The sequence below is a fragment of the Xenopus tropicalis genome, chromosome 6 (genome assembly GCF_000004195.4).
Source record: "Xenopus tropicalis strain Nigerian chromosome 6, UCB_Xtro_10.0, whole genome shotgun sequence".
Lineage (NCBI taxonomy): Eukaryota > Metazoa > Chordata > Amphibia > Anura > Pipidae > Xenopus > Xenopus tropicalis.
The window spans coordinates 1,425,932-1,453,623 of record NC_030682.2 but is presented as its reverse complement, the minus strand read 5'-3'; the positions used below and the strand labels follow the sequence as shown (position 1 = coordinate 1,453,623).

At 50.5% G+C, this 27,692-nt stretch overlaps 1 protein-coding gene across 3 annotated transcripts in view; it reads left to right on the top strand.

Moving 5' to 3' along the window:
* nos3 (nitric oxide synthase 3) overlaps positions 1-27,591 on the top strand; it is a 31,517-nt gene extending 3,926 nt beyond the window's left edge. The window contains exons 1-27 of one of the 3 annotated variants that reach the window (XM_031903277.1): positions 1,696-1,763; positions 2,478-2,556; positions 7,057-7,159; positions 7,500-7,648; positions 7,998-8,160; positions 9,880-9,971; positions 10,521-10,662; positions 10,922-11,061; positions 11,512-11,686; positions 12,285-12,386; positions 13,337-13,531; positions 13,726-13,805; positions 14,803-14,947; positions 15,160-15,264; positions 16,412-16,479; positions 17,709-17,825; positions 18,013-18,187; positions 19,470-19,602; positions 20,633-20,711; positions 20,795-20,985; positions 21,179-21,360; positions 22,418-22,628; positions 22,718-22,805; positions 24,455-24,576; positions 26,357-26,505; positions 26,836-27,030; positions 27,131-27,591. In XM_031903277.1, coding sequence (XP_031759137.1) covers positions 2,525-2,556; positions 7,057-7,159; positions 7,500-7,648; positions 7,998-8,160; positions 9,880-9,971; positions 10,521-10,662; positions 10,922-11,061; positions 11,512-11,686; positions 12,285-12,386; positions 13,337-13,531; positions 13,726-13,805; positions 14,803-14,947; positions 15,160-15,264; positions 16,412-16,479; positions 17,709-17,825; positions 18,013-18,187; positions 19,470-19,602; positions 20,633-20,711; positions 20,795-20,985; positions 21,179-21,360; positions 22,418-22,628; positions 22,718-22,805; positions 24,455-24,576; positions 26,357-26,505; positions 26,836-27,030; positions 27,131-27,241 — 3,444 coding nt within the window. In that variant the 5' untranslated portion in view covers positions 1,696-1,763; positions 2,478-2,524 and the 3' untranslated portion in view covers positions 27,242-27,591. Of the gene's footprint in view, positions 1-1,695; positions 1,764-2,371; positions 2,557-7,056; positions 7,160-7,499; positions 7,649-7,997; positions 8,161-9,879; positions 9,972-10,520; positions 10,663-10,921; positions 11,062-11,511; positions 11,687-12,284; positions 12,387-13,336; positions 13,532-13,725; positions 13,806-14,802; positions 14,948-15,159; positions 15,265-16,411; positions 16,480-17,708; positions 17,826-18,012; positions 18,188-19,469; positions 19,603-20,632; positions 20,712-20,794; positions 20,986-21,178; positions 21,361-22,417; positions 22,629-22,717; positions 22,806-24,454; positions 24,577-26,356; positions 26,506-26,835; positions 27,031-27,130 lie in introns of those variants that run through there. The other 2 variants (XM_031903278.1, NM_001256229.1) reach the window with 2 other exon arrangements.
* Positions 27,592-27,692: the final 101 nt, after the last annotated feature.

Below are 27,692 nucleotides of genomic sequence, written 5' to 3'. Positions count from 1 at the left end.
TGGCCTTCAGGCTGGGCCCCCTTAGCCCATAACAAGGTTACAGATATATAGAAACATTGGGGTAACAGTCACCCCGCTATAGTTCCAGGGGTACCCAGGGCACAAATAAGCACTCACCCCAAATCCCCCCCTAACTGGCCTTCAGGCTGGGCCCCCTTAGCCCATAACAAGGTTACAGATATATAGAAACATTGGGGTAACAGTCACCCCGCTATAGTTCCAGGGGTACCCAGGGCACAAGCACTCACCCCAAATCCCCCCCTAACTGGCCTTCAGGCTGGGCCCCCTTAGCCCATAACAAGGTTACAGATATATAGAAACATTGGGGTAACAGTCACCCCGCTATAGTTCCAGGGGTACCCAGGGCACAAATAAGCACTCACCCCAAATCCCCCCCTAACTGGCCTTCAGGCTGGGCCCCCTTAGCCCATAACAAGGTTACAGATATATAGAAACATTGGGGTAACAGTCACCCCGCTATAGTTCCAGGGGTACCCAGGGCACAAATAAGCACTCACCCCAAATCCCCCCCTAACTGGCCTTCAGGCTGGGCCCCCTTAGCCCATAACAAGGTTACAGATATATAGAAACATTGGGGTAACAGTCACCCCGCTATAGTTCCAGGGGTACCCAGGGCACAAATAAGCACTCACCCCAAATCCCCCCCTAACTGGCCTTCAGGCTGGGCCCCCTTAGCCCATAACAAGGTTACAGATATATAGAAACATTGGGGTAACAGTCACCCTGCTATAGTTCCAGGGGTACCCAGGGCACAAATAAGCACTCACCCCAAATCCCCCCCTAACTGGCCTTCAGGCTGGGCCCCCTTAGCCCATAACAAGGTTACAGATATATAGAAACATTGGGGTAACAGTCACCCCGCTATAGTTCCAGGGGTACCCAGGGCACAAATAAGCACTCACCCCAAATCCCCCCCTAACTGGCCTTCAGGCTGGGCCCCCTTAGCCCATAACAAGGTTACAGATATATAGAAACATTGGGGTAACAGTCACCCCGCTATAGTTCCAGGGGTACCCAGGGCACAAATAAGCACCCCAAATCCCCCCCTAACTGGCCTTCAGGCTGGGCCCCCTTAGCCCATAACAAGGTTACAGATATATAGAAACATTGGGGTAACAGTCACCCCGCTATAGTTCCAGGGGTACCCAGGGCACAAATAAGCACTCACCCCAAATCCCCCCCTAACTGGCCTTCAGGCTGGGCCCCCTTAGCCCATAACAAGGTTACAGATATATAGAAACATTGGGGTAACAGTCACCCTGCTATAGTTCCAGGGGTACCCAGGGCACAAATAAGCACTCACCCCAAATCCCCCCCTAACTGGCCTTCAGGCTGGGCCCCCTTAGCCCATAACAAGGTTACAGATATATAGAAACATTGGGGTAACAGTCACCCCGCTATAGTTCCAGGGGTACCCAGGGCACAAATAAGCACTCACCCCAAATCCCCCCCTAACTGGCCTTCAGGCTGGGCCCCCTTAGCCCATAACAAGGTTACAGATATATAGAAACATTGGGGTAACAGTCACCCTGCTATAGTTGCAGGCACAGCAGTCAGTAGGCAGTTACGGCCCCGGGGGGGGGGCGGGGGGGGGACACGTGGGCTGACAGGGGTACAGATTTAGCCCACACACCAATGCTAATAATGCGGGGGGATCGGGTGTCGGGGGGCAGTGCCGGGGAGGGAAGGTCAGAGAGAGAGAGAGACAGGGAATGAGGAAGCTGCAGAGACAGAGACTTACGGTGAGAGTTTCCGGGGGAGAAAGAGACAGCACTGGGGGGGGAGAGAGGGGAAACTTTATGGGGGTGACAGAATAATAAATGGGGTAAGAGACTTATAGATATATGGGATGGGGGGGCCCATTAGTAGCCCAATAAATAGTGACTGTCTGACGCGGGGGTCGGGCAGAGATATGCGGGGGTCGGGCAGAGAGACGCGGGGGTCGGGCAGAGAGACGCGGGGGTCGGGCAGAGAGACGCGGGGGTCGGGCAGAGAGACGCGGGGGTCGGGCAGAGAGAAGCGGGGGTCGGGCAGAGAGACGCGGGGGTCGGGCAGAGAGACGCGGGGGTCGGGCAGAGAGACGCGGGGGTCGGGCAGAGAGACGCGGGGGTCGGGCAGAGAGACGCGGGGGGTCGGGCAAAGAGACACGGGGGTCGGGCAGAGAGACGCGGGGGTCGGGCAGAGAGACCCGGGGGTCGGGCAGAGAGACCCGGGGGTCGGGCAGAGAGATGCGGGGGTCGGGCAGAGAGACGCGGGGGTCGGGCAGAGAGACCCGGGGGTCGGGCAGAGAGACCCGGGGGTCAGGCAGAGAGATGCGGGGGTCGGGCAGAGAGACTCAGGGGTCGGGCAGAGAGAGTCACATTAGGGCAGGGGTCCCTCTCGGTGCCATCGCTGTATGTAGGTCCCCTCGGGTCAGGGTGGGGTGCAGTCCCCTAATGGATCAGTCTCTCTCGCAGTCTCGGCTCGTTGGTGCCACAAGGTGACGGTCTCATTTCTGCTTCACATGAACCTTCCTGACAAAAAGAGAGCAATACGGTAACTTTCTGCCACTTACTGTATTATTGTATAATGACCCCCCCGAGCCCCCCTATTGTCTCTCTATTGCCCCCACACGTGCCCTGGGTACCCCCATATTATACTCCCCACATGGTGCATCTCTATTACACTCACCCGGTGCCTGAGTATAATATAACAATATAGGGGCCCCTAGTGTGTACCCCCCAGGCTGTGTGTGACCCCTGCCCTGTCCTTATCAGTAGGGCCCCCCCAGATATGCAGCCGCACCCCATTATCCATGATACAGATCCCCTTATTGCTCATTATTTGTGCTACAGTTTCCCATCAGTATTAGCCAAGTATTAGGCCGCCATTTGTGTGTCAGTGGCACCGCACATGCTCAGTGGGCTCTGGGCTGCTGGAGGGGGTATGGGAAATGATTAAACCAATGGCAGGCAGTGAGGGCACAGGAGTCACATGGCTGATTAGTAAATCTGATTATTGGATGTTATTGGCTCCTACATCCCAGTAAGTGACTGGTCCTGTTCCTAGAGGGGCTGCTGGGAGATCTCTCCATCTTGCCCTACTGTCTCCATCTTGCCCTACTGTCTCCATCTTGCCCTACTGTCCCCATCTTGCCCTACTGTCTCCATCTTGCCCAACTATCTCCATCTTGCCCAACTGTCTCCATCTTGCCCTACTGTCTCCATCTTGCCCTACTGTCCCCATCTTGCCCTACTGTCTCCATCTTGCCCTACTGTCCCCATCTTGCCCTACTGTCCCCATCTTGCCCTACTGTCTCCATCTTGCCCAACTATCTCCATCTTGCCCAACTATCTCCATCTTGCCCAACTGTCTCCATCTTGCCCTACTGTCTCCATCTTGCCCAACTATCTCCATCTTGCCCAACTGTCTCCATCTTGCCCTACTGTCCCCATCTTGCCCTACTGTCCCCATCTTGCCCTACTGTCTCCATCTTGCCCAACTGTCTCCATCTTGCCCTACTGTCCCCATCTTGCCCTACTGTCTCCATCTTGCCCTACTGTCTCCATCTTGCCCAACTGTCTCCATCTTGCCCTACTGTCTCCATCTTGCCCAACTGTCTCCATCTTGCCCTACTGTCTCCATCTTGCCCTACTGTCTCCATCTTGCCCTACTGTCCCCATCTTGCCCTACTGTCTCCATCTTGCCCTACTGTCCCCATCTTGCCCTACTGTCCCCATCTTGCCCTACTGTCCCCATCTTGCCCTACTGTCCCCATCTTGCCCTACTGTCTCCATCTTGCCCAACTGTCTCCATCTTGCCCAACTGTCTCCATCTTGCCCTACTGTCTCCATCTTGCCCTACTGTCTCCATCTTGCCCTACTGTCCCCATCTTGCCCTACTGTCTCCATCTTGCCCTACTGTCCCCATCTTGCCCTACTGTCTCCATCTTGCCCAACTGTCTCCATCTTGCCCTACTGTCTACATCTTGCCCTACTGTCCCCATCTTGCCCTACTGTCTCCATCTTGCCCTACTGTCTCCATCTTGCCCTACTGTCCCCATCTTGCCCTACTGTTTCCATCTTGCCCAACTATCTCCATCTTGCCCAACTGTCTCCATCTTGCCCTACTGTCCCCATCTTGCCCTACTGTCCCCATCTTGCCCTACTGTCCCCATCTTGCCCTACTGTCCCCATCTTGCCCTACTGTCCCCATCTTGTCCTACTGTCTCCATCTTATCCTACTGTCCCCATCTTGCCCTACTGTCCCCATCTTGTCCTACTGTCCCCATCTTGCCCTACTGTCCCCATCTTGCCCTACTGTCTCCATCTTGCCCTACTGTCCCCATCTTGCCCTACTGTCTCCATCTTGTCCTACTGTCTCCATCTTGCCCTACTGTCTCCATCTTGCCCTACTGTCTCCATCTTGCCCTACTGTCTCCATCTTGTCCTACTGTCTCCATCTTGTCCTACTGTCTCCATCTTGCCCTACTGTCCCCATCTTGCCCTACTGTCCCCATCTTGCCCTACTGTCTCCATCTTGTCCTACTGTCTCCATCTTGTCCTACTGTCTCCATCTTGCCCTACTGTCTCCATCTTGCCCTACTGTCTCCATCTTGCCCTACTGTCCCCATCTTGCCCTATTGTCTCCATCTTGCCCTACTGTCCCCATCTTGCCCTACTGTCTCCATCTTGCCCTACTGTCTCCATCTTGCCCTACTGTCCCCATCTTGCCCTACTGTCCCCATCTTGCCCTACTGTCTCCATCTTGCCCTACTGTCTCCATCTTGCCCTACTGTCTCCATCTTGCCCTATTGTCTCCATCTTGCCCTACTGTCCCCATCTTGCCCTACTGTCTCCATCTTGCCCTACTGTCCCCATCTTTTCTTAGTATAGAATTGCCAACCTCCTGTGGGTGAATTCGGTGAGGTTTATGCCCACTCTCTTGAAGTGCCGTAAGAACACCCTCACTAGCCTGGCTAACTCCCTGGCATGGCTAGCAGTCCCTCGGGCAAGTCTAGCGCTCTCCCTGGCAGGACGGGCACTCTCCCTGGCACAGCTAACACATATGTTAACCCTATGCTGCCCCAGAATAGCCCCAGGGATGTGCCCCTCTCACTCCCACACAAACTCTCACATACAGAGGAAACTCTCCTTCCAACTCCGGAAACAGAAGGGACAAACCCACGTCTGACTCCCCTCTGTCTCTCTCTCCCCTCTGTCTCTCTCTCCCCTCTGTCTCTCTCTCCCCTCTGTCTCTCTCTCCCCCTCAGCATATCTCTCTCTTTTTTTCTATGTCTTTCTCCTCTGTCTCTCTCTCCCCTCTGTCTCTCTCTCCCCTCTGTCTCTCTCTCCCCTCTGTCTCTCTCTCCCCTCTGTCTCTCTCTCCCCCTCAGCATATCTCTCTCTTTTCTCTATGTCTTCCCCCTCAGTCTGTCTCTCCCCCCCTGTCTGTCTCCCCCCCCCTGTCTGTCTCTCTGACCCCCCCCCCCCCCGTCTGTCTCGCCCCCCCCCCCATTTGGGAAGAGATTGGGTTACGTTTCTGACACTCTCAGTGTTTTGCTTGGGATTTAGTGGTTGGACTGAAGGTTCTGGTTTGGTTCCAACACTGGGTTCACATTTCCCATAAACCCTCTGGTACTGACTGGGACTGGATCTGTTTCACAGTTTGGAGCATTTGGGCCCATGTCTCTGAATCTGATTAACCTTTTGCTTTCTGTGAGTACCAGGAGCCAATAAGAACCCTCCTTTCCTGCTGTGTGGGAATTAGAGTGTAAGCTCTTTTGCTCTTTGAGAATATGTTTATTATGGGTACTTGGCACAGTCCAGTTGGGCCCATGGAAACAAGGTGCTAAAGGAACGTGTTATGTCTATATGGGCCCTACAGAACCCAACTTGCCCCTGCCCCAGGTACTGCCTGTATGGGCCCTACAGAACCCAACTTGCCCCTGCCCCAGGTACTGCCCCAGGTACTGCCTGTATGGGCCCTGCAGAACCCAACTTGCCCCTGCCCCAGGTACTGCCTGTATGGGCCCTACAGAACCCAACTTGCCCCTGCCCCAGGTACTGCCCCAAGTACTGCCCCAGGTACTGCCTGTATGGGCCCTACAGAACCCAACTTGCCCCTGCCCCAGGTACTGCCTGTATGGGCCCTACAGAACCCAACTTGCCCCTGCCCCAGGTACTGCCCCAAGTACTGCCTGTATGGGCCCTAAGGGAAGCAATTCTGTAACCCCTTAGTGCCTGTAGTATTGGTCAATGAGCAATAAATTCTGCCCCAGTCAACAACCAATTACATTGGTCAAGATTATAAAGTAATAAAGTAATGAAAGCAAGCATCTGATTGGTTGCTGTACTGAGAGTTGGGCCTCGGAACTTACTGCCCAATTGGGGCTAAAGACACGTTTCAGGTCCCCATACCAGCGCTTGCCAAGAGACAACTGCCTACAAACCCAATGGTACTGGTATTAATTCAGTTCTGCCCCACAGAGCTTACAATCTAATGGTGGCACTGAGAGAGGAATGGGAAAGGGCCACTGACTCACGGATCCTGGAATACAGGCCCATTACAGTAACATGGCGGATATATCTATATAAATATAATGAGACCCAGGGCCCCCGGGGCCCCGTAAGTGACAGCTTCCCCTGGCCCTGAGCGTGAAGCCACAGTGAGTAATGGCCGGCTGCCATGGGGGGTTCCTATTGTTCATTCCAGGAAGTGACCTCAGCAGTGTTGCTTGTTCAGCTGGCAGCCAATCAGATCCTTTCCATGTGTCAAGTGTCTATTCATTAAGTTTCCTTGGCCCAGAGCCCAGCGCATAGTGAGTAGGGTAGGTCTATAGTGGTGGGGAGGTGTGTGGGGCCCCATTGTCTGTAACTGAACCTACATCTCTTCAGCTGGTACTGAACTACATCTCCCACAATCCCCCGACAGACTAACCAGGGCCCTAATATAAAGCTTTACTGCACTTGTGCCAACCTGCCCCTTGCCAGCTGCGCTGCCCAATGGAGTTTCCCAGAACTCAGCATGATTGCCCCCTCTCTCTCCTACCCTCAGCTCCACCAATGGGGGCCAAGCTCAGACCCAGAAATGTATTCGAGTCCGGAACTGGGAAAACAGAACCCTCTCTTACGATACCCTGAATGTGCAGACAGAGAAGGTAAGTTCCATATTCTATAAAGAACCCCCTTTCCCCAACCGGCACGAGATGCCCCCTTCTCCCTTGCATTGCGCTAGTTTCCTAGCTGGTCGGGCAAGTTTAGTCTACGGCTAAAGACAGATGGTCTTTGATAGAAATGTGGGTTTTATTATATTACAATAATATGGGCTCAAGCAGTAGGGGGAGCACTTGGTGAGCGAGGAACCAAGAAACTAATGTGGAGAAAGTCTGGGTTGGGTCCAAAAAAAACCCAGAGTTTCCATTGGATCCAGAGTAAATGTGAAGCCCAGGTGTGCGCAGTACTTAATGTTCTCCCCTTGGGTTCATGTGTCTCCTACAGGATGTTCCCTGCACCAAGTCCCGGTGCCTGGGTTCCGTTGTTTACCCCTCCCAGCTGACCTGCCCATTACCAGAAGGACCAAAGAGCCCGGAGGAGCTGCTACCCAAAGCCAAGGATTTTATCAACCAATATTACAGCTCCATCAAGAGGTGAGTAGCCCTTGGCTTATTGAGTAGCCCTTGGCTTACTGAGTAGGCCTTGGCTTAGTTTTGGCTGCAATACACAATATTGGCAATGCCACGCTGAGGGCTGTTGGTTTAGCATAAGGGCCAAGGTCTGTGCCAGACTCTCACATCTCAAGAGTGACCCTACAAGTTGCTTCCTTCCAGGGAATTGATATCGATATTGACCGTTCCCCTAGTAGCTTTGGGCCACCAGTTTGGTCCAGAAGGTCTGGGTGAAGTAATGTACATAGCGAGTTAGCAGGTTGTTACTCTGTGTGGGGGCTTCCTACCCAGTATTAATATTGTTCCCCCAAATATCTGGTGGTCATTTCAGGGCCCAATCTAAATCTCACCTGGAGAGACTGAAGGAGGTGGAAGAGGAGATTGTATCCTCAGGAACGTACCAGCTGAAGCAGAATGAACTGATATTTGGTGCCAAACAGGCCTGGAGGAACGCCTCCCGCTGTGTGGGCCGGATACAGTGGTCAAAGCTACAGGTATGGTGGCACCTTCCTCCTCCTCCTCATCCTCAGTGACTGTCACTTCTTCAAATCTCATTGTCTCCTTATTTTGCCTTGTTCCTCAGAACTTACCCAAAAATGTCCTCCTCTTCACACTAAAAACCTCTTCCTTCAGCCTCCACCATCCACTCTCCATAAAACCTCCATGTGTATCTGCCTCCCTCTCATAAATCATCTCTTCATCCAAAGTGTCTCTACTCCAATGGTCTCTCACTGCTCAGCTCTCTTCCTACCAAAAATAATCCATCATCAATCAGTCATTCCTGATCCCCCCCTTCCACTCCTCCAGAGCTCCATCATTCTTCACACCAACTCCAAAATACTAAAATTAATTCTTCAACCAAAACTGCCAGAAGCTGAGGAATAAGGGGGTGCTGGGTTGGGTGTCAAATAGTTTCAGACGTGGCTGGGCATTTGTGAGGGTCTGGAAGGGTGGGGAGAAAAAGGCACCCTTGGCTGAAAGCTGGGGAGAAAATGGTATTTTGTAGGACTACTGAGAAGAGATAGAGATGGGGAGGAGTAAGGATAGAAGGACATTTGTGACGGTACTAAAGGGAGAGGGAGGTTAGGTATTAAAAGATAGAAGTTAGATATTTGGAGCCTTCTCTGAGAGGTTTGGTTCATGGAGGTTTGGTTCATGGAGGTTTGGTTCATGGAGGTTTGGTTCATGGAGGTTTGGTTCATGAAGGTTTGGTTCCTGGGTGGAGCTCTGGAGTAGCACTGAGTAGGGGAGGACACTTGGAGGGGTACTAGGGTGGGGTGGAGCTCTGGAGTAGCACTGAGTAGGGGAGGACACTTGGAGGGGTACTAGGGTGGGGTGGAGCTCTGGAGTAGCACTGAGTAGGGGAGGACACTTGGAGGGGTACTAGGGTGGGGTGGAGCTCTGGAGTAGCACTGAGTATGGGAGGACACTTGGAGGGGTACTAGGGTGGGGTGGAGATCTGGAGTAGCACTGAGTAGGGGAGGACACTTGGAGGGGTACTAGGGTGGGGTGGAGCTCTGGTGTAGCACTGAGTAGGGGAGGACACTTGGAGGGGTACTAGGGTGGGGTGGAGCTCTGGAGTAGCACTGAGTAGGGGAGGACACTTGGAGGGGTACTAGGGTGGAGCTCTGGAGCAATACAGAGGAGAAAGGGACACTTGGAGGGGTACTAGGGTGGGATGGAGCTCTGGAGTAGCACTGAGTAGGGGGGGACACTTGGAGGGGTACTAGGGTGGGGTGGAGATCTGGAGTAGCACTGAGTAGGGGGGGACACTTGGAGGGGTACTAGGGTGGAGCTCTGGAGTAGTACAGAGGAGCAATGGACACTTGGAGGGGTACTAAGGAAAGAGGGAGATCTGGAGAAGTATGGCTTTTGAGGGGCAACTAAGGATGAATAAATACCCCCCAACTATCAGATTTTGGTTGGACAGTCGGGATTTAACAGCTCCGGCCTAATTGTCATTTCCCTTTCATCTCCTGCACTGAGCGCCAAAAAAGATACAAAGTTTCCCAAATGTAATAAGATAAGGGGACTTTTGGCAGAGAATACTCGCCCCCTGCATGGTTCAAAAATGTTCCCTGCACATATTTTCTTCATGACATTTCTTTTTGCCCCTCTTTGCATTTTTCAGATGTTGGGAGGTATGTGAATGGGGCAGTAAGCCTTTGGGCAGGGTCCTTCTGTATAACATGATGTATCCCCCCCCCCCCCAGGTGTTCGATGCTCGGGACTGCAGGACAGCACATGAAATGTACACCCACATCTGTAACCATATCAAATATGCCACCAACAGGGGTAACATCAGGTAAGGAGTAAGGGGCAACTACAGAGGGAGAGGGGCAATAGGAAGTGTATATCATACCTAGGGGTATTTGCCCTCATTAGTTCTACCCAGGGGTTGCCACCTTTCCATTGGACTCTTAATTCTTAATCTGTGACATCAGAGGGTGGGACAAGGGCAGATATGGTGAAGGTTGGAGAATTCAAGCAGTGGGAGGGGCTTGATGCTTCAAAGGGCGGAGTCTGGCAGGTTAAACAAGTACATTGCCAGTAAATTTGAAATACTTGCCCCGCCTCTAGCTGGTGAGTTACTGGGCACCACGACTGGGCACAACCCTATATCATGTGACACATACACATAAGGAGCCATTACCCCTGGTTTGTAGTCACAACCGCAGGTTCTTGATTCACATACAATCGCATACAATCGCATACAATCACATACAATCACATACAATCACATACAATCACATACAATCACATACAATCACATAAAGACATGTCCTCCCTTCCTGCTGGGGCGGTGGAGCCCCAAGCCGTGCTCATTTAACCCTTATATGTCTTGCCTGCCCAGATCCGCCATCACCATCTTCCCACAAAGGACTGACGGAGCCTCAGATTTCAAGATCTGGAACAGCCAGTTTATTCGCTATGCGGGGTACAGGCAAGCGGACGACACGGTGGTGGGGGACCCAGCCAACGCCGATATCACTGAGGTCAGATGGGGGTCTCAGCCAGTAATTGGGCTCATTCATGGCAATTAATGTACTAGGGGCACAAGAGAGAACCCCCTCGGTGCCCAAGGTCTGGCCAGTACTGGGGTATGTACAAGGCCCCATAGTGACTGAATGACATGCACGTTAGGGAAGAGCTTGGGTGGCCAACGTTGACCCCCTTGCAAGCGTCCCTCATGAATACAGTGCCACCAAGCACAACCTGCCCCATGTAGTAACATGAATTGTCCTCTTCTCGTAGCTTTGCATCCAGCTGGGTTGGAAACCCAAAGGTGGGAGGTTCGACGTGTTACCGTTACTGCTCCAGGCCAACGGGGATGATCCAAAACTCTTCGAGATTCCACCTGAGCTGATATTGGAAGTACCACTCCGGCACCCCACGTAAGAACAACCTTCTCGTGGCCAATCAGGGGCAGCCAAGGGTGCTATCCTACTCATGCTTGGTACCGTGGCTACCAGGGGAGAAGGGAGGGTCCCTGGTCTGGGCAATGACATTACAGTAGAGACAGGTTCCATATGGACTTGACTCAGGAATGGGCCGTTTCCATGTGAGGGACTTGTTGTTGGCTAAAATCTTTATTAAATAGAATTACTGCAAAGGCCCCAAACATTACTGGAACCCTCTCACCATCTGCCCCCACCTACAGATAATAAAGTACCTTGGGGCAGTTTGTCTCCATAGACTTCGGATAGTCTGAATCTGACCTATGGCAGGAGAAAGTAGACAAGAAGTGGCACTAAGAGGCGGCAGTTAGTACTCTTGCCCTTTATTAATGGGCCCAAATGTAATGGCGCTTGTATCCTTTCAACTGCCCCTCCCTGTGCCCCCAGGTACGAATGGTTTGCAGATTTGGGCCTGAAATGGTACGCCCTACCCGCCGTTAGCAACCTACTGCTGGAGATTGGCGGGCTGGAGTTTCCCGCCGTACCCTTCAACGGATGGTACATGGGCACCGAAATTGGCATGCGCAATCTGTGCGACTCCTACAGATACAATATAGCCGAGGTGAGTCCCAAGAACTGACAATTACTATTTATTTCTTGTACTTGATCTTATCTGTCCGGCTGTCCAACGCTAAAGGTCAAGTCAAGCCTAGTGGGAGATCCTGCGGAAACGCCTCATGATACGGTGCCAAGAGATACGGTGATTGCCCCTTTTAATTGTGAGCCTCCATGTGCTGGAGCAATTAGGCCGCTGAGCATCAGAGCCAACTGGACTCGGGACAGGACAAAGGCTGGGAAGGGGCAGCTGCTGAGCCACAACAATAGGAAACCTTTGGCCGGGGTCCAGGAGTCAATAATAGCACATAGAGTGCGGGGCCGGGGCTATGGGATGGCGGTGGCCAATGACAGGGAGGAAGCGATGAGGTTAATTGTATCCGATTGTGTAGGTCTGATCTGATCCCTGGGGAGAGGGACATATGGACCCCTTAGTGTGAGCTTCTATGGATCAGCAGAACAATGTGCCGCACTCTCTGGTCACTGTTGGTCTTTCTGCAAAATTGAGCAAATTTGCAGTCGTTCGTAGCAACCAGAGATTTGCTTCCAGCCCCAGTTCACTAATTAAATCTAATTTTCCCTTTGCCTTTAATATCTCAACACAGGAAGTAGCCAAGCGGCTGGGACTTGACACCAAGAAAACTTCCTCTCTATGGAAAGACAGAGCTGCCCTTGAAGTCAACATTGCTGTCTTGTACAGTTACCAGGTATGGCAGATATCTCCTGCTGGTGATTTAACTGGTACAACCAAGTATCTCCATAGAGTACAGTAAGGGAATAGAGCATCAACATTTAGTATAATTACCAGAGCAACCCTCTCCATACTTGGTAAGACAATCATCTCAATAATTGTCAGGAGAACCTTGGTAAGAGAACCCTCTCCATAGTTGGTAGAAGAACCATCTCCCTACTTGGAAGGAGAACCATGTCCAGACTTTATCGTACAATCATCCCCATACTTGGTAGGACAACCTTTTCATAAGTGGTAGGACAACCTTGCCAACACTTGGTAAAAGAACCAAGGACAACCATCTCCATACTTGGTAGGACAACCTTTTTCATACTTGGTTGGACAACCCTCCCAACAAAAGAACCATTTTCTGACTTTATAGGACAACCTTCTCCCTACTTGGAAGAAGAACCATGTCCATACTTTATTGTACAATCATCCCTATACTTGGTAGGACAACCCTTCCAACACTTGGTAAAAGAACCATTTTCTTACTTGATAGGACAAATATCTCCATACTTGGAAAGAGAACCATGTCAATACTTTATTGTACAATTATCCCCATACTTGGTAGGACAACCTTTTCCATATGTTGTAGGACAACCCTTCCAACACTTGGTAAAAGAACCATTTTCTTACTTGATAGGACAAATATCTCCATACTTGGAAAGAGAACCATGCCCATACTTTATTGTACAATTATCCCCATACTTGGTAGGACAACCTTTTCCATATGTTGTAGGACAACCCTCCCAACACTTGGTAAAAGAACCATTTTCTGACTTGATAGGACAGCTATCTCCATACTTGGAACCATCTCACCTATAACAGTAACCTCTGTTACTGCAACAGAAACAAATTGACACTGAGCATAATCTTAATCTGTGTCTATTCCTACATTTAATCCTGATCATGTTTCTCACCTAGGCTGACAAAATCACCATTGTGGACCATCATGCAGCTACGGAGTCTTTCATGAAGCATATGGAACATGAGATCCGTCAGAGAGGGGGATGTCCAGCTGACTGGGTTTGGATAGTACCACCCACATCCGCAAGCCTCACACCTGTGTTTCACCAGGAAATGGCCAATTACTATCTGTCTCCCTCTTTCCTCTATCAGGTACCCAAAGACACAGACTAGGAGATTGACTTCTCTTAGGGATATGACTCCATGCCTTCTAACCAGCTACTCCATCCCCTACAAATTGATATGATATTGAGGCTAAAAAACTGGAGATGAATTGGCATGCAAAGAGATTTCAACTTGGACCTTACCTGTTTGTCTTTGCTTAATCTCCCTTCTGTATGTTGCAGCCGGACCCATGGAAACACCATGTCTGGAAGGGATCTCAGAGCACCATCACCAGAAGAAGAACATTCAAGGAAGTGGCCAAGTAAGATGTTTATAGAGCAGTAAGAAGCATTTAGGTAGGGGGCATTATCGAGTAGTATGAATGGATAATCGGTGATGTGTTCCCCCATCAGTCCTGTATATTAGTCCAGATCAGTCCAGACCAGAGTAGAAGTACCTTCAGGCCTTCAAACTCAGCAACAGATTTCATTCTGGAGAACCATGTAAATCATCCAGTCATCTTTTATTGTTTAACGCACAGCATGTTTTTGATCCAATGATCCTTCATTAGGTAATCAGTCAAAAGTGCACCATGAGGTAAGGATCACTGGATCTGAAACATGTTGTGCATTAAACAATAAAAGATGATCCCCAACCAGTGGTTTGGGGGGAACATGTTGCTCCATGACCCCTTGGATGTGGCTTCCAGGGGCCTCAAATTAGGGGCTCATTCTTGAATTCCTGGCTTGGGGGCAAGTTTTGGTGGCATAAAACCCAGTGTAAAGCCAAACAGAGCCTCCTATAGGCTGCCAGTCCCCATAGGGGCTACCAAATAGCCAATCATATCTCTTATTTGCACCCCAGGAACTTTCTCCATGCTTGTGTTGCTCCCCAACACTTTTTCCATTTGAATGTGGCTCATGTGGCTCACAGGTATAAAAGGTTGGGGATATCTGATTAAGATGGTTCTCCAGCATGAATTCTGTGGCTGGCATTATTAATACTTAGTACTCCCAGAGTACTGTGGTTCAATTTTCTGGATTTGTTGCCTCTCAGTCCCAAGTAGCACTGGTTGCCCTCAGAACCTATAAGGACACTAAGGGACTATTTATTTACAGGAGGTAAGGTACAAAGTGCTTAGATTGCACAATCCCCAGAATGCTGGACCCAAGATTGTCAGCCCCCCACAAGGTGCAAGAGAGGCACCAATACACATCATAATTGTGCCATAAAGTGGGCAGATCATGGTCATGGATCATGGTCATCCTCTCATATGCCTTCTATTTGTGTGTTCTGATTGTTACATCTTCCAACTGTAGCGCAGTAAAATTTTCGGCCAAACTGATGGGAAAAGCCATGGCACGCCGAGTGAAAGCCACTATTCTCTATGCCACGGAAACCGGCAGGTCTGAGACCTACGCCCAGAAGCTCTGCAAGATATTCAGCTACGCGTTCGACCCCAAGGTGAGGAGGAGGTTATGAGATAAGGGAAAGCAAACGTAGGGTAGACAGGAAGGAACCTTTCTCTATAGCGCCTCACAGTGACCAATAGCGGAATGGCTGACCAGTGGCTTTGGTGCCATCATCTTGCCGTTGTTCAAGACCAGTAAATTGCATTTAGTATGAGGAGACCCCCACCCAATAAAACCAGTAAACACCCTTTTCTGTCTGAACAGGTGATCTGCATGGACCAGTATGATATTGTCAACTTGGAGCACGAGACTCTGGTTCTTGTGGTCACCAGCACATTTGGTAATGGGGACCCTCCAGAAAATGGGGAGGTACGTGTATGTCCTTGTAGGTCCGGCTACATGAGCCAGTTCTGCTGGGGGCCTTGGGTTGGCAGAAAATGGGGAGGTACGTGTATGTCCTTGTAGGTCCCTCTACATGAGCCAGTTCTGCTGGGGCCCTTGGGTTGGCAGAAAATGGGGAGGTACATGTATGTCCTTGTAGGTCCCTCTACATGAGCCAGTTCTGCTGGGGCCTTGGGATGGCAGAAAATGGGGAGGTACGTGTATGTCCTTGTAGGTCCCTCTACATGAGCCAGTTCTGCTGGGGGCGTTGGGTTGGCAGAAAATGGGGAGGTACGTGTATGTCCTTGTAGGTCCGGCTACATGAGCCAGTTCTGCTGGGGGCCTTGGGTTGGCAGAAAATGGGGGGGTACGTGTATGTCCTTGTAGGTCCGGCTACATGAGCCAGTTCTGCTGGGGGCCTTGGGTTGGCAGAAAATGGGGAGGTACGTGTATGTCCTTGTAGGTCCCTCTACATGAGCCAGTTCTGCTGGGGCCCTTGGGTTGGCAGAAAATGGGGAGGTACGTGTATGTCCTTGTAGGTCCCTCTACATGAGCCAGTTCTGCTGGGGGCCTTGGGTTGGCAGAAAATGGGGAGGTACATGTATGTCCTTGTAGGTCCCTCTACATGAGCCAGTCCTGCTGGGGGCCTTGGGTTGGCAGAAAATGGGGAGGTACGTGTATGTCCTTGTAGGTCCCTCTACATGAGCCAGTTCTGCTGGGGGCCTTGGGTTGGCAGAAAATGGGGAGGTACGTGTATGTCCTTGTAGGTCCCTCTACATGAGCCAGTTCTGCTGGGGCCTTGGGTTGGCTGGAATAGACTGGCAGTGACCAAGTTAAGCGGATTCCTTCCCAGGTGCACAAGACGATTCACCGCTGTGTCAGATTATTTGATGGGTTTGTGTTTGCTCTTCCCAAGTATAACACCAATGGTAAATGGTCTCCCTAAACTGTGGGGGTCAATCTGCCTTGCATGGGCCCCTATAGAATCTGATCATTGTGCCAGACTAGTCCTGTATGACCCACCATCTTGTTAGCTCCATTGCTGTCCCTAAGCTTTAGAGACAGTCGGTTCCCCAGACTGTATGTGGCACCAACCTGAGACCAATCTCTATTGTCCTTCCCTGTTTCTCTGTAGGCTTTTGCTCGGGAACTGATGGAGATGACCTCCCCCAGCACATTGGCCCTGGCTCCAGAACAGCAGAAGTAAGTGCTTTATAGACTCGGAGCAGTTATTGCCCCCAAATAGTGACTGTCTCACCATGACCTGAGGCTTATTCAGTATATACCTGGTGTACAACTGGACAATAGTAGGGCTTGTGTGGCAGGGGTGTAAGGCTGGTTATTGCCTTCCACTGGCATTTTCCATATTTTTTTCCCTTTTCTTCCACTCTCTTTTCTCCCATCATTTATCAGCAACATCTCTTTGTAGGACTGGGTGAGGACTGTCTCTTTTTCTTTTCTTTTACTCTCTCATTTCTTTTATTTCTCCACCAACTTACTGGGAATGGCTGCCTTTATCTCCCGTCTCCTTGGCTTTCCTGTCTTCTACAACAATAATATTCTAGGGCAACTCTAGGGCAACCCGCTTTATCAGTTACCTCTCTTCTCATTCCTTGGCCTTATCTTCTCCCATCTCCCACTTTGCCCTGACCCCATTCTTGGGTATATTCTTGCAATCATTTCATCCTTTGCTTTCCCTTGTTTTCTTTTTCACTTTCCCAGTCTTCTGCCTCGTGTTTAGGTGCATCATTTTCCCCCTCACCTCTTATTTTCTCCTCCATCTTCTCCCATCTCCTACTGCAGTACTTCTTGATATCTTCATACTCTCGTCTTTCCTAACCGTTCTTCATCTCCATTTTTTCTCCTGCCCCTCCAGTATACCACCACAATATATCATAAGTTCATCTTCCCCTATTCTTGAATGGACTGTTTCAGTCCCTGCTTCTTTTCTGTCCCAGTTTATTTTTAACCCATTACTGCCTTCTTCTCTCTTCTCTCATGTTCTACTACTACAATATCTTCCTAGCATTGCCACTTGTCAGACATGGGGGCTGTATATTATCTATTGCCCCTTGTTCTTTCTTCATATTCAATTTCATCCTTCTCCTATCTTCTCCCATTAGGACCTTCCTCGGTTTGTCTCTCCCCGACACCACGCAAGTTACTAAGTTGGGGGGGGACCCCACCTTAAATTGAATCTGCCTTTCCAAAAACAACTCATTAGGCAACTTACCTACCATTCCCTTCAGCCAAAATGCCCAGTAGAAGTTCAGATTTAATATGTGAGTGTAAAGGGGTTACTGGTATGTTGTTTTTCCTACTTCTCCCCCAAATCAATAGAAATGCATATTAATAACAAGCAAAGATCTGATTGGAGGACCTTAGCATCCATATTTCCAGTTCAATGACCTATAACTGTTGTGTTGTTGTAGGAGCTACAAGATCCGGTTTAACAGTGTGTCCCAAGGGGACCAGCTCGTCTCCTCCTGGAAGAATAAAAGGAAAGAATCTAGTAACACAGACAGCGCGGGGCCCCTGGGCACCCTCAGGTACCCTCATACACACAGCACTGGGGGAAACCAATGTCTCACTGCAAGTACAAATAAAATACTGGGGTGCTCATAGTACATGGAATGCAAACTAGCTAAGAGGAACATAGCATGTAGCTGTACTGCAACTCCCAGCATTCCCTGCGGGTCATAACGCCTGCAGTGTATTTACTCCCTCTGCTAACAGGTTCTCAGTTTTTGGCTTGGGGTCCCGGGCCTACCCCCATTTCTGTGCATTTGGCCATGCTGTGGACACGAGGCTGGAAGAACTCGGGGGAGAGAGGATCATGGAGATGGGAGAAGGCGACGAGCTCTGTGGACAGGAGGACTCCTTTAGAATTTGGGCCAAAGCTGTATTCAAGGTGAGAAGGTGTTCCTGGTCCTGATGTCCACTGAGAAAGTTTTGGGCATTTAGCAAGGGGGGGGGGGGGAAATTGGTCAGATGCAAAGCCAATGCACGTCAGACCACCTGAAATCCAAACAGGAGAGCAGCTGGGAGAAATAGATCCAAAAACTCTAGTATATCTCTGGGGCAGTTACTGGGCGGGCACTGTACTCTGAAGTTGCGAGAGATGCCCCTGGTCTGGTGGGCTTTGGTGGAATCAACTGAATTAGACAAATATTTGCTCAGAGACAATAAAGTTTTCTGCTTTGTGATAAATCAGTAAATGAATTTCAGGGTTAATAGTGGGAGGGGTCCAAACCTACCTGCTGACCTCCTCTGCCTCAAAACCTGCCCCTCACCTACATTCCTGTGTGGGAGAAGCGTTTCCCAACACCTGAAGGCATTCCCACCCCAGATCTACAGATCCATGTTCTATAGATCTTCCAGGTTGCACAAAGCATCCCATGGAAGGAGAGCAGCTCATCTGATCTTCTCACCTTTGATGCCGTAGGTTAGTAGACCTTGGGATCCTCAATTTACTTGATTCCAAGAGAGAAATCCTAGAGGGAGTTGGGGTTCAGCAAGCTCTCACTGCTCCTCAGTTAATTTCCATCTGCAGAGATCTTCAGAGATCCTCCAACCCTGCCCCAGAGTTGTGTGGGGAACTACCATCAGCCCCTGGAGGATACTTTATATGGGTGATCTGGAATTCTTGCCTGCTGATTTTGAACATGGGTGCTGAGCCATGTAGGGTGTGGATTCATTATGTTGCCGGTATTAAAGGGGTGAGGCATTGTTGCCTGGTGTGTAATTATGTTCTTCTGGAACATTCTGAGCCCTATCATGTCGTCCCCCCTGCCATGGGCTTGGGAGGGTCTCTGCTGGGTAAACATTACAAAGGTCAGACCTGTTACCCTCCCACAATCCCTTGCATTTCCAGCACCAGAGAGGGGGAAGTGGAAATAGATAAGGAGGGAGGGGTCCTTATTAAAAACACAGCTGTGCCCCCCCACTGGAACCACCTGCTGAGCCCCCCGCCCTGGGTTGCTAGAAAGAGCCGAGGGCAGTGCCTATGACTAAGTGCAAGTCGTTATATAAATATGGCCGGTTGCCACCAACTTGTGGAATGAATAAACATGGCAGGGATCCCATAACGAGATATCCGTATTGCTAATTTCCTTACAGCGCTGTGCAGGAGCCTGATAATTAAACCCTATAACGAACGCAATTTCCCCTCTGTTCCCTCTGCCCCACCCCAGGCTGCCTGCGACACCTTCTGCGTTGGAGATGACCCAGACCTTATAGTCAATGACTTGTTCCAAGCCAAAGGCAACTGGAAGAGGTCCCAGCACCGGCTGTCCATCCAGGTCTCAGCGCCCGACCTCATCACAGGTACCCACTATACATACCCCAAAAATTTCATACACTGACATTTATTCATCTTACACTTAGATTGCACTGGTCCATTGAACTCTACTTTAGTTTGGATACATCTTGGCATATCCCCAGAAGTCCAACTCCAACAAGGAGCCCCTCAAGGAGAACGCCAAGCCCAACAAGCCCCCCCATGGAGAACTCCAACTCCAGCAAGTCCCCCATGGAGAACTCCAACTCCAGCAAGTCCCCCATGGAGAACTCCAACTCCAGCAAATCCCCCATGGAGAACTCCAAGTCCAACAAGTCCCCCATGGAGAACTCCAAGTCCAACAAGTCCCCCATGGAGAACTCCACATCCAACAAGTCCCCCATGGAGAACTCCAAGTCCAACAAATCCCCCATGGAGAACTCCAACTCCAGCAAGTCCCCCATGGAGAACTCCAAGTCCAACAAGTCCCCCATGGAGAACTCCAACTCCAGCAAGTCCCCCATGGAGAACTCCAACTCCAGCAAGTCCCCCATGGAGAACTCCAAGTCCAACAAGTCCCCCATGGAGAACTCCGAATCCAACAAGTCCCCCATGGAGAACTCCAATTCCAACAAGTCCCCCATGGAGAACTCCAAGTCCAACAAGACCCTCATGGAGAACTCCAAATCCAACAAGGCCAAACCATAAAAATCCAATAGCTGCCACCAGAATATAGCAGGGTATTACAGTGTCATTTGCCAATCTGGACCTGCCAATGTCAGCGATACTATAGCAAAGGCTACCAATGTTCTATATAAATGGGGCAAAGTGAGGAAAAGAGGTCATGGATAAAAGAGTGAAATGTTTCCTTGCTGAAATATCTTCTGTGTCCATCATCCTTTATCCCCCTTATGGCCCTTGTCTCAGCAACTACCTCCCGCTATAACCACTCACCCCGTGTCATTAAAAGGTATAACGATCCCACTCCCGGTACAGAGATACCCACTCACCCTGGGGCATTAGGGGATGGAGGTACCAATAATAATGTATTTTTTCGCTCTTGGTTGATCTCTCTAGGCCTCAGCCAGGTTCACAGAAGGAAAGTCTCGGAGGCCAAATTCATTTCTAGGGAGAACTTGCAGAGCGAGAAGTCCAGGTGAGCCGATGACTCCACCAGATCAAGGCTGGTTCTCCAGCTTCTGAAAGCAATTTGAATTTGTGTACTTTCCTTCCACACAGCCGTTCCACCATCTTGGTTAAGCTCAGCATTGAGGAGCAGCCGGAACTGAGTTACTGCCCTGGGGATCACCTGGGGATCTTCCCATGTAACCGAGAGGAACTGGTGGTGGCTTTGTTGGAGAGAGTGGAAGATCCTCCTCCTTCCAATGACACGATACAGGTGGAGACACTCAACACTGATCAAAATAACAGTAAGAGTCTTCTTCTCACAATTCTCCGTCTGGTCAAATGTGTATGCACTAAACCCCCCATTTGGATCTGTTCAGCCCCCTAATTGCCTGTGCTTCTTGCCCAGTTGTCTATAGCCAGTACTGTATATTGACTACCTCCCTATTGGCCAATACTCTGTACTGACTGCCTCTCAAATGCCAATTCTGCCCACAGGGTTTGGCACCAGTCAGAAGATGAAATGGCTCTCAGACACTAGAATACCTCCCTGTACCCTGAAGCAGGCACTTACCAATTATCTGGATATTACTACCCCTCCTACACCTCAGCTGTTGCAGCTCCTCAGTGTGCTGTGCGAGGATCTAGAGGAGAAACGGAGAATGGAAACTCTCAGTCAGGTACAGGGGATGGGGAAGCAGGATTGGGCCACCACCCAAATACAGGTAGAGGTAGCACTGGGCCACCAATCAACTGCAGGTTGTAGAGAACAAGAATGGGGTCACTAGTCCAGTATGGGAAATGGAGGCTCAGGCTGGAGTCATCAGTTGGGGTCATAAATCACAAGGGAGAGAGAGATCCAGGTGGGGTCACCAGTTAGGTGGGAGATAAAGAATCAGGATGGGGCCACCAGTCTGGTAGTAGATACAGAACCAGCAGAACCAGGATAGGGCAACTAGTCAGGTACAGGGGATGGGGAAGCAGGATTGGGCCACCACCCAAATACAGGTAGAGGTAACATGGGGCCACCAATCAACTGCAGGTTGTGGAGAACTAGAATGGGGTCACTAGTCCAGTATGGGAAATGGAGGCTCAGGTTGGAGTCATCGGTTGGGGTCATGAATCACAAGGGAGAGAGAGATCCAGGTGGGGTCACCAGTTAGGTGGGAGATAAAGAATCAGGATGGGGCCACCAGTCTGGTAGTGGATACAGAACCAAGAAAGGGCAACTAGTCAGGTACAGGTGATGATAGAGAATAAAGACAGAGCCAGACAGGATTGGGACAGTAGTCAGGCATAGGGTATAGAGAACCAGAAGGGGTCACCAGTTGGGTACAGGAGATACAGAATCAAGATGATGACTCTCAGTAGAGTTGAGTTGAGATTGTAGCCCAAGATGGGGCTTTTTGTCTGGACTACAGAGGGAATAGAAATACAGGACAGTCTTGCACTATGGCGGGTACAGGAGGGGACGGGGGACACAGGATAGGCAACATTAGGATATGGGAGACATCAGCCCAGGTTGGGGATCCTCAGTCTATAGAAGGTTATGTAATAAATGGTCTTAAATTTTCCACTTGTCTAGCAAGCCTCAACAACCAATGAATAGGCAGCATTTTCTGGGAGGCTGTTTGAAAAGAAATATCTTATTGGTTGCTATGGGTTACTAGATGTGGGTAAATCTAATACTAACCTGTAAGTACCCACTGTCACGTCTCCATATTCTTTGACTCTCAGGATTCCAGGCTGTACGAGGAGTGGAAGTGGTTTCGGTGTCCCACTTTGGTGGAGGTTCTGGAGGAGTTTCCATCGGTGAGTCTCCCCAGCTCCCTGCTACTGACCCAACTGCCCCTCCTGCAGCCGCGCTACTACTCCATCAGCTCCTCCTCGGACGTTTGCCCAGGGCAGATCCACCTCACTGTGGCTGTGGTGTCCTATCATACGCAGGGTAGGTACCACACATGGGGCATTTCATGTCTCATGTAGATGTACATCCGGGGTCTCACACTAATAATCACTGCTGTCTCTCCATGGCAGACAATAAAGGGCCCCTGCACTATGGCGTCTGCTCTACTTGGCTGGACCAGTTGGCTGCCGGGGACTCTGTGCCATGTTTTGTCCGTGGGTAAGTTGCCCCCTCTGTCCTGCTACTGCCCAGTCCATTTAAAGATGTGAAAAAATTATACCCCACTGCCTTATTCTATGAAATTACAGCAGTTTCCCAGATATTCCTTCTTCAATTAAAGCCCTATATTTGCCCTCAGCCTCCCCTTCCTGGGTTATTGCAGCTTTCCCAGACCTTTAGCCTTCTGTATAGCAAACCCCTACTCTTCCAGTGCCCATTTGGTTCTAAGATATCTCTGCTTTATATCTGTTACCCCCTTCCCCACGCAACCCCAAATCTCACCCCTTATTGAAGAGCTCCCATTGGGGCATCTCGTACAGACGGGCCCAGAGCCCACCATTCAATGGTTCATCTCATACAGACGGGCCCAGAGCCCACCATTCAATGGTTCATCTCATACAGACGGGCCCAGAGCCCACCATTCAATGGTTCATCTCATACAGACGGGCCCAGAGCCCACCATTCAATGGGGCATCTCGTACAGACTGGCCCAGAGCCCACCATTCAATGGTTCATCTCGTACAGACGGGCCCAGAGCCCACCATTCAATGGGGCATCTCGTACAGACGGGCCCAGAGCCCACCATTCAATGGTTCATCTCATACAGACGGGCCCAGAGCCCACCATTCAATGGTTCATCTCATAAAGACGGGCCCAGAGCCCACCATTCAATGGGGCATCTCGTACAGACTGGCCCAGAGCCCACCATTCAATGGGGCATCTCGTACTGACGGGCCCAGAGCCCACCATTCAATGGGGCATCTCGTACAGACTGGCCCAGAGCCCACCATTCAATGGGGCATCTCGTACAGACAGGCCCAGAGCCCACCATTCAATGGTGCATCTCATACAGACGGGCCCAGAGCCCACCATTCAATGGGGCATCTCGTACAGACTGAACCAGAGCCCACCATTCAATGGGGCATCTCATACAGACTGGCCCAGAGCCCACCATTCAATGGTTCATCTAATACAGACGGGCCCAGAGCCCACCATTCAATGGGGCATCACGTACAGACTGGGCCCAGAGCCCACCATTCAATGGGGCATCTCGTACAGACGGGCCAGAGCCCACCATTCAATGGGGCATTCAATAGTTCATCTCGTACAGATGGGCCCCAGACGGGCCCAGAGCCCACCATTCAATGGGCATCTACAGACCCAGCCCACCATTCAATGGGGCCCAGAGCCCACCATTCAATGGTCATCTCATACAGGAGCCCACCATTCAATGGGGCATCTCGTACAGGAGCCCACCATTCAATGGGGCATCTCGTACAGACGGGCCCAGAGCCCACCATTCAATGGGTTCATCTCATACAGACGGGCCCAGAGCCCACCATTCAATGGGGCATCTCGTTCAGACGGGCCCAGAGCCCACCATTCAATGGGGCATCTCGTACAGACGGGCCCAGAGCCCACCATTCAATGGGGCATCTCGTACAGACGGGCCCAGAGCCCACCATTCAATGGGGCCACCAGGTACAGGGGATATAGAATCAAGATGATGACTCTTGAGGGCCCCAGAGCCCATTGTTCCACCCACTATCTCCAGTGACTCCATTGTTGGACTGTCTCCCCTGCTTGTTCCATAGTGATTGCTAGATGATTTTGGGGTGCCCATGTACTTACTTTTAGTCTCCCCACAGAGCTCCAACATTTCATTTGCCATCTGACAAAACTGCCCCATGCATTCTGGTGGGTCCTGGCACTGGAATTGCCCCATTCCGGGGCTTCTGGCAGCAGCAACTTTATGAAATTGAAAATAATGGTAAGTTGGTGTATAACCTCCTACACCTGGTGTGATGGCTTAGTAGCGCCCTCTAGTGAGTAAGTTATCTTAGCCCTGGTGCCCTCAATGTGCGCCACGCTCTATCTGGCTGTGAACATCCATGGGGGGCACCTATTGGATCTAATTCCCAGAACATCCATGGGGGCACCTAATGGATCTAATTCCCAGAACATCCACGGGGGGCACCTATTGGATCTAATTCCCAGAACATCCACGGGGGGCACCTATTGGATCTAATTCCCAGAACATCCACGGGGGGCACCTATTGGATCTAATTCCCAGAACATCCATGGGGGCACCTAATGGATCTAATTCCCAGAACATCCACGGGGGCACCTATTGGATCTAATTCCCAGAACATCCACGGGGGGCACCTATTGGATCTAATTCCCAGAACATCCATGGGGGCACCTATTGGATCTAATTCCCAGAACATCCACGGGGGGCACCTATTGGATCTTATTCCCAGAACATCCATGGGGGCACCTATTGGATCTAATTCCCAGAACATCCATGGGGGCACCTATTGGATCTAATTCCCAGAACATCCACGGGGGGCACCTATTGGATCTTATTCCCAGAACATCCACGGGCACCTATTGGATCTAATTCCCAGAACATCCATGGGGGCACCTATTGGATCTAATTCCCAGAAAATCCATGGGGGCACCTATTGGATCTAATTCCCGGAACATCCATGGGGGCACCTATTGGATCTAATTCCCAGAACATCCATGGGGGCACCTATTGGATCTAATTCCCAGAACATCCATGGGGGCACCTATTGGATCTAATTCCCAGAACATCCACAGGGGCACCTATTGGATCTAATTCCCAGAACATCCATGGGGGCACCTATTGGATCTAATTCCCAGAACATCCACGGGGGCACCTATTGGATCTAATTCCCAGAACATCCACAGGGGGCACCTATTGGATCTAATTCCCAGAGCATCCATGGGGGGCACATATTGCATCTAATTCCCAGAGCATCCATGGGGGGCACCTATTGGATCTAATTCCCAGAGCATCCATGGGGGGCACCAATTGGATCTAATTCCCAGAGCATCCATGGGGGGCACCTATTGGATCTAATTCCCAGAGCATCCATGGGGGGCACCTATTGGATCTCATTTCCAGAACTTCCATGGGGGGCACCTATTGGATCTCATTTCCAGAACTTCCATGGGGGACACTTATTGGAAGCATCGCTTCATTGGCTAGTTTCACCTAGTTATTTCCAGATGGATCTCTTGGCCACTCCCAGTTTATAGACACTGGAGGACAAAATTCCCCATGGATCTCCTTATTTAATGAATACCTTATTCCGAGTAACGATTCTTTAGCACTTAATCAATAATGAAGTTCTTTTGGGATATAAATATTGTAATAATAATGCTGGGTGGGGGGGGCTAACTGGGTATTAAATGATTGGAGATTGAGTTTTGATATCACTAAACATAAGGGCAGGTCCAGGTCCCATGTATGAGACCTGCCTCTTCCAACTGGCCTTAGTGACCTCAATTGATCCCTCACTTCCCATGTCTAATAGTAGGGCCAAGGCCAAGGGAGATTGGGAAGGGTTGGAAAGGGTGGGACTAATGAATGCACCCTCTAATGGAGGTTGGCATAGGTGGTGTTGGCAGAGGGAGGGTATGGTTATAGGGTTGTAGATAAATATCCGACTGATATCTACTGACTGATCAGTGTGAGCCAAGAAGACACCAAGGGGCTACCATCTCATAGCCTTCTGTTTCAGATCAAGTGCCCGGCAACATGACCCTGGTCTTCGGCTGCCGATGTGCAGAACTTGATCACATCTACAAAGAGGAGACCCAAGAAGCCAAAAACAAAGGAGCCCTGAGTGACATCTACACGGCCTTCTCCCGGGAGCCTGGCATGCCCAAGGTAAGACCAAACGGGCCATCTTCTGGCATCTACACAAGACTTTGTCCTTCCTTGCTCAGCTCTCTCTGATCTAATGTTTGTACGTTCTTCCCTTCTGATTGGGCTTCCTTCCATCTTTTACCATAGGGGTTGGGTATCATAATGAAGTCTTTGGGGATCTTTCCTTCTGCTGTACCCATAATCCTTTGTTCACACCTAGATTTCCCTCGCCTGTGCCTAGGGTCCCTTGCAGTTCTTGTATCAGTCTGTATCCCTGGGTATTATGGTGTTGTGCCCCAGCTCCCAGGAATAATTACACACTGGGTGTATGTTCTGCTTCTCCCCCATCAGACCTACGTGCAGGATATTTTGCGCACACAACTGGCGTGTGAGGTGTATGACGTTCTGTGTCAGAGCGGGGGCCACATGTATATATGTGGCGACGTCACAATGGCCACAGATGTTCTGCAAACAGTTCAGCTGATCCTTGTGTCTCAGGGGGACATGAGCATCGTGGAGGCCGGAGAGTTTATTGGGGAACTGAGGGTAAGTAGCCAAGTACCTACAGATGGTTAGTGTGGTGGGACTGATGTACCAGGACAGCTAATACCTCCGCACCCTCCTAATTCCTCTGTTGCCCCCACAGGACCAGAACAGATACCACGAGGACATCTTTGGCATCACACTTAGGACCCAGGAAGTGACCACAAGGGTGCGGTGCCAGTCCATGTCCCTACAGGAGCGGAGAGAGAAATGATGGAAGCTGCTGGGAAGGACAGATACATAAGAACAATGCCCTGTGCCCCCCCCCCCCCGGGGCTCAGATTCATGGGAAAACGAATAATAATGGGCAGCCCCAAAATGCCTGAATGTATTGAACCCAGGAACATGGAGCAGCCTTGCAAGTGGTCTCTTTTATTGGGAGCAGCCCTGCCTGGGGGGCACAGTGTCAATAAATGGGCCACTCTGATTGGGAGGATTCCCAAGCACCTCCTGACTGACAGGCCTTGGCCGTAATTCTGCTGCTGGGGGTTTAGCAAGGATGCTGGGAGTTGCAGTTGGTTGGTTGGACATCCCTTAAGTAAACACTAAAAATGATTAAATATTGACATGAGGTGTAATTGTTAGGGCTCTGCCTCTCCCTTCGGCATATTGACCCTACCTACTCCCAGTACAGAATGGAATAGGACCCCCCTACTCACACACAG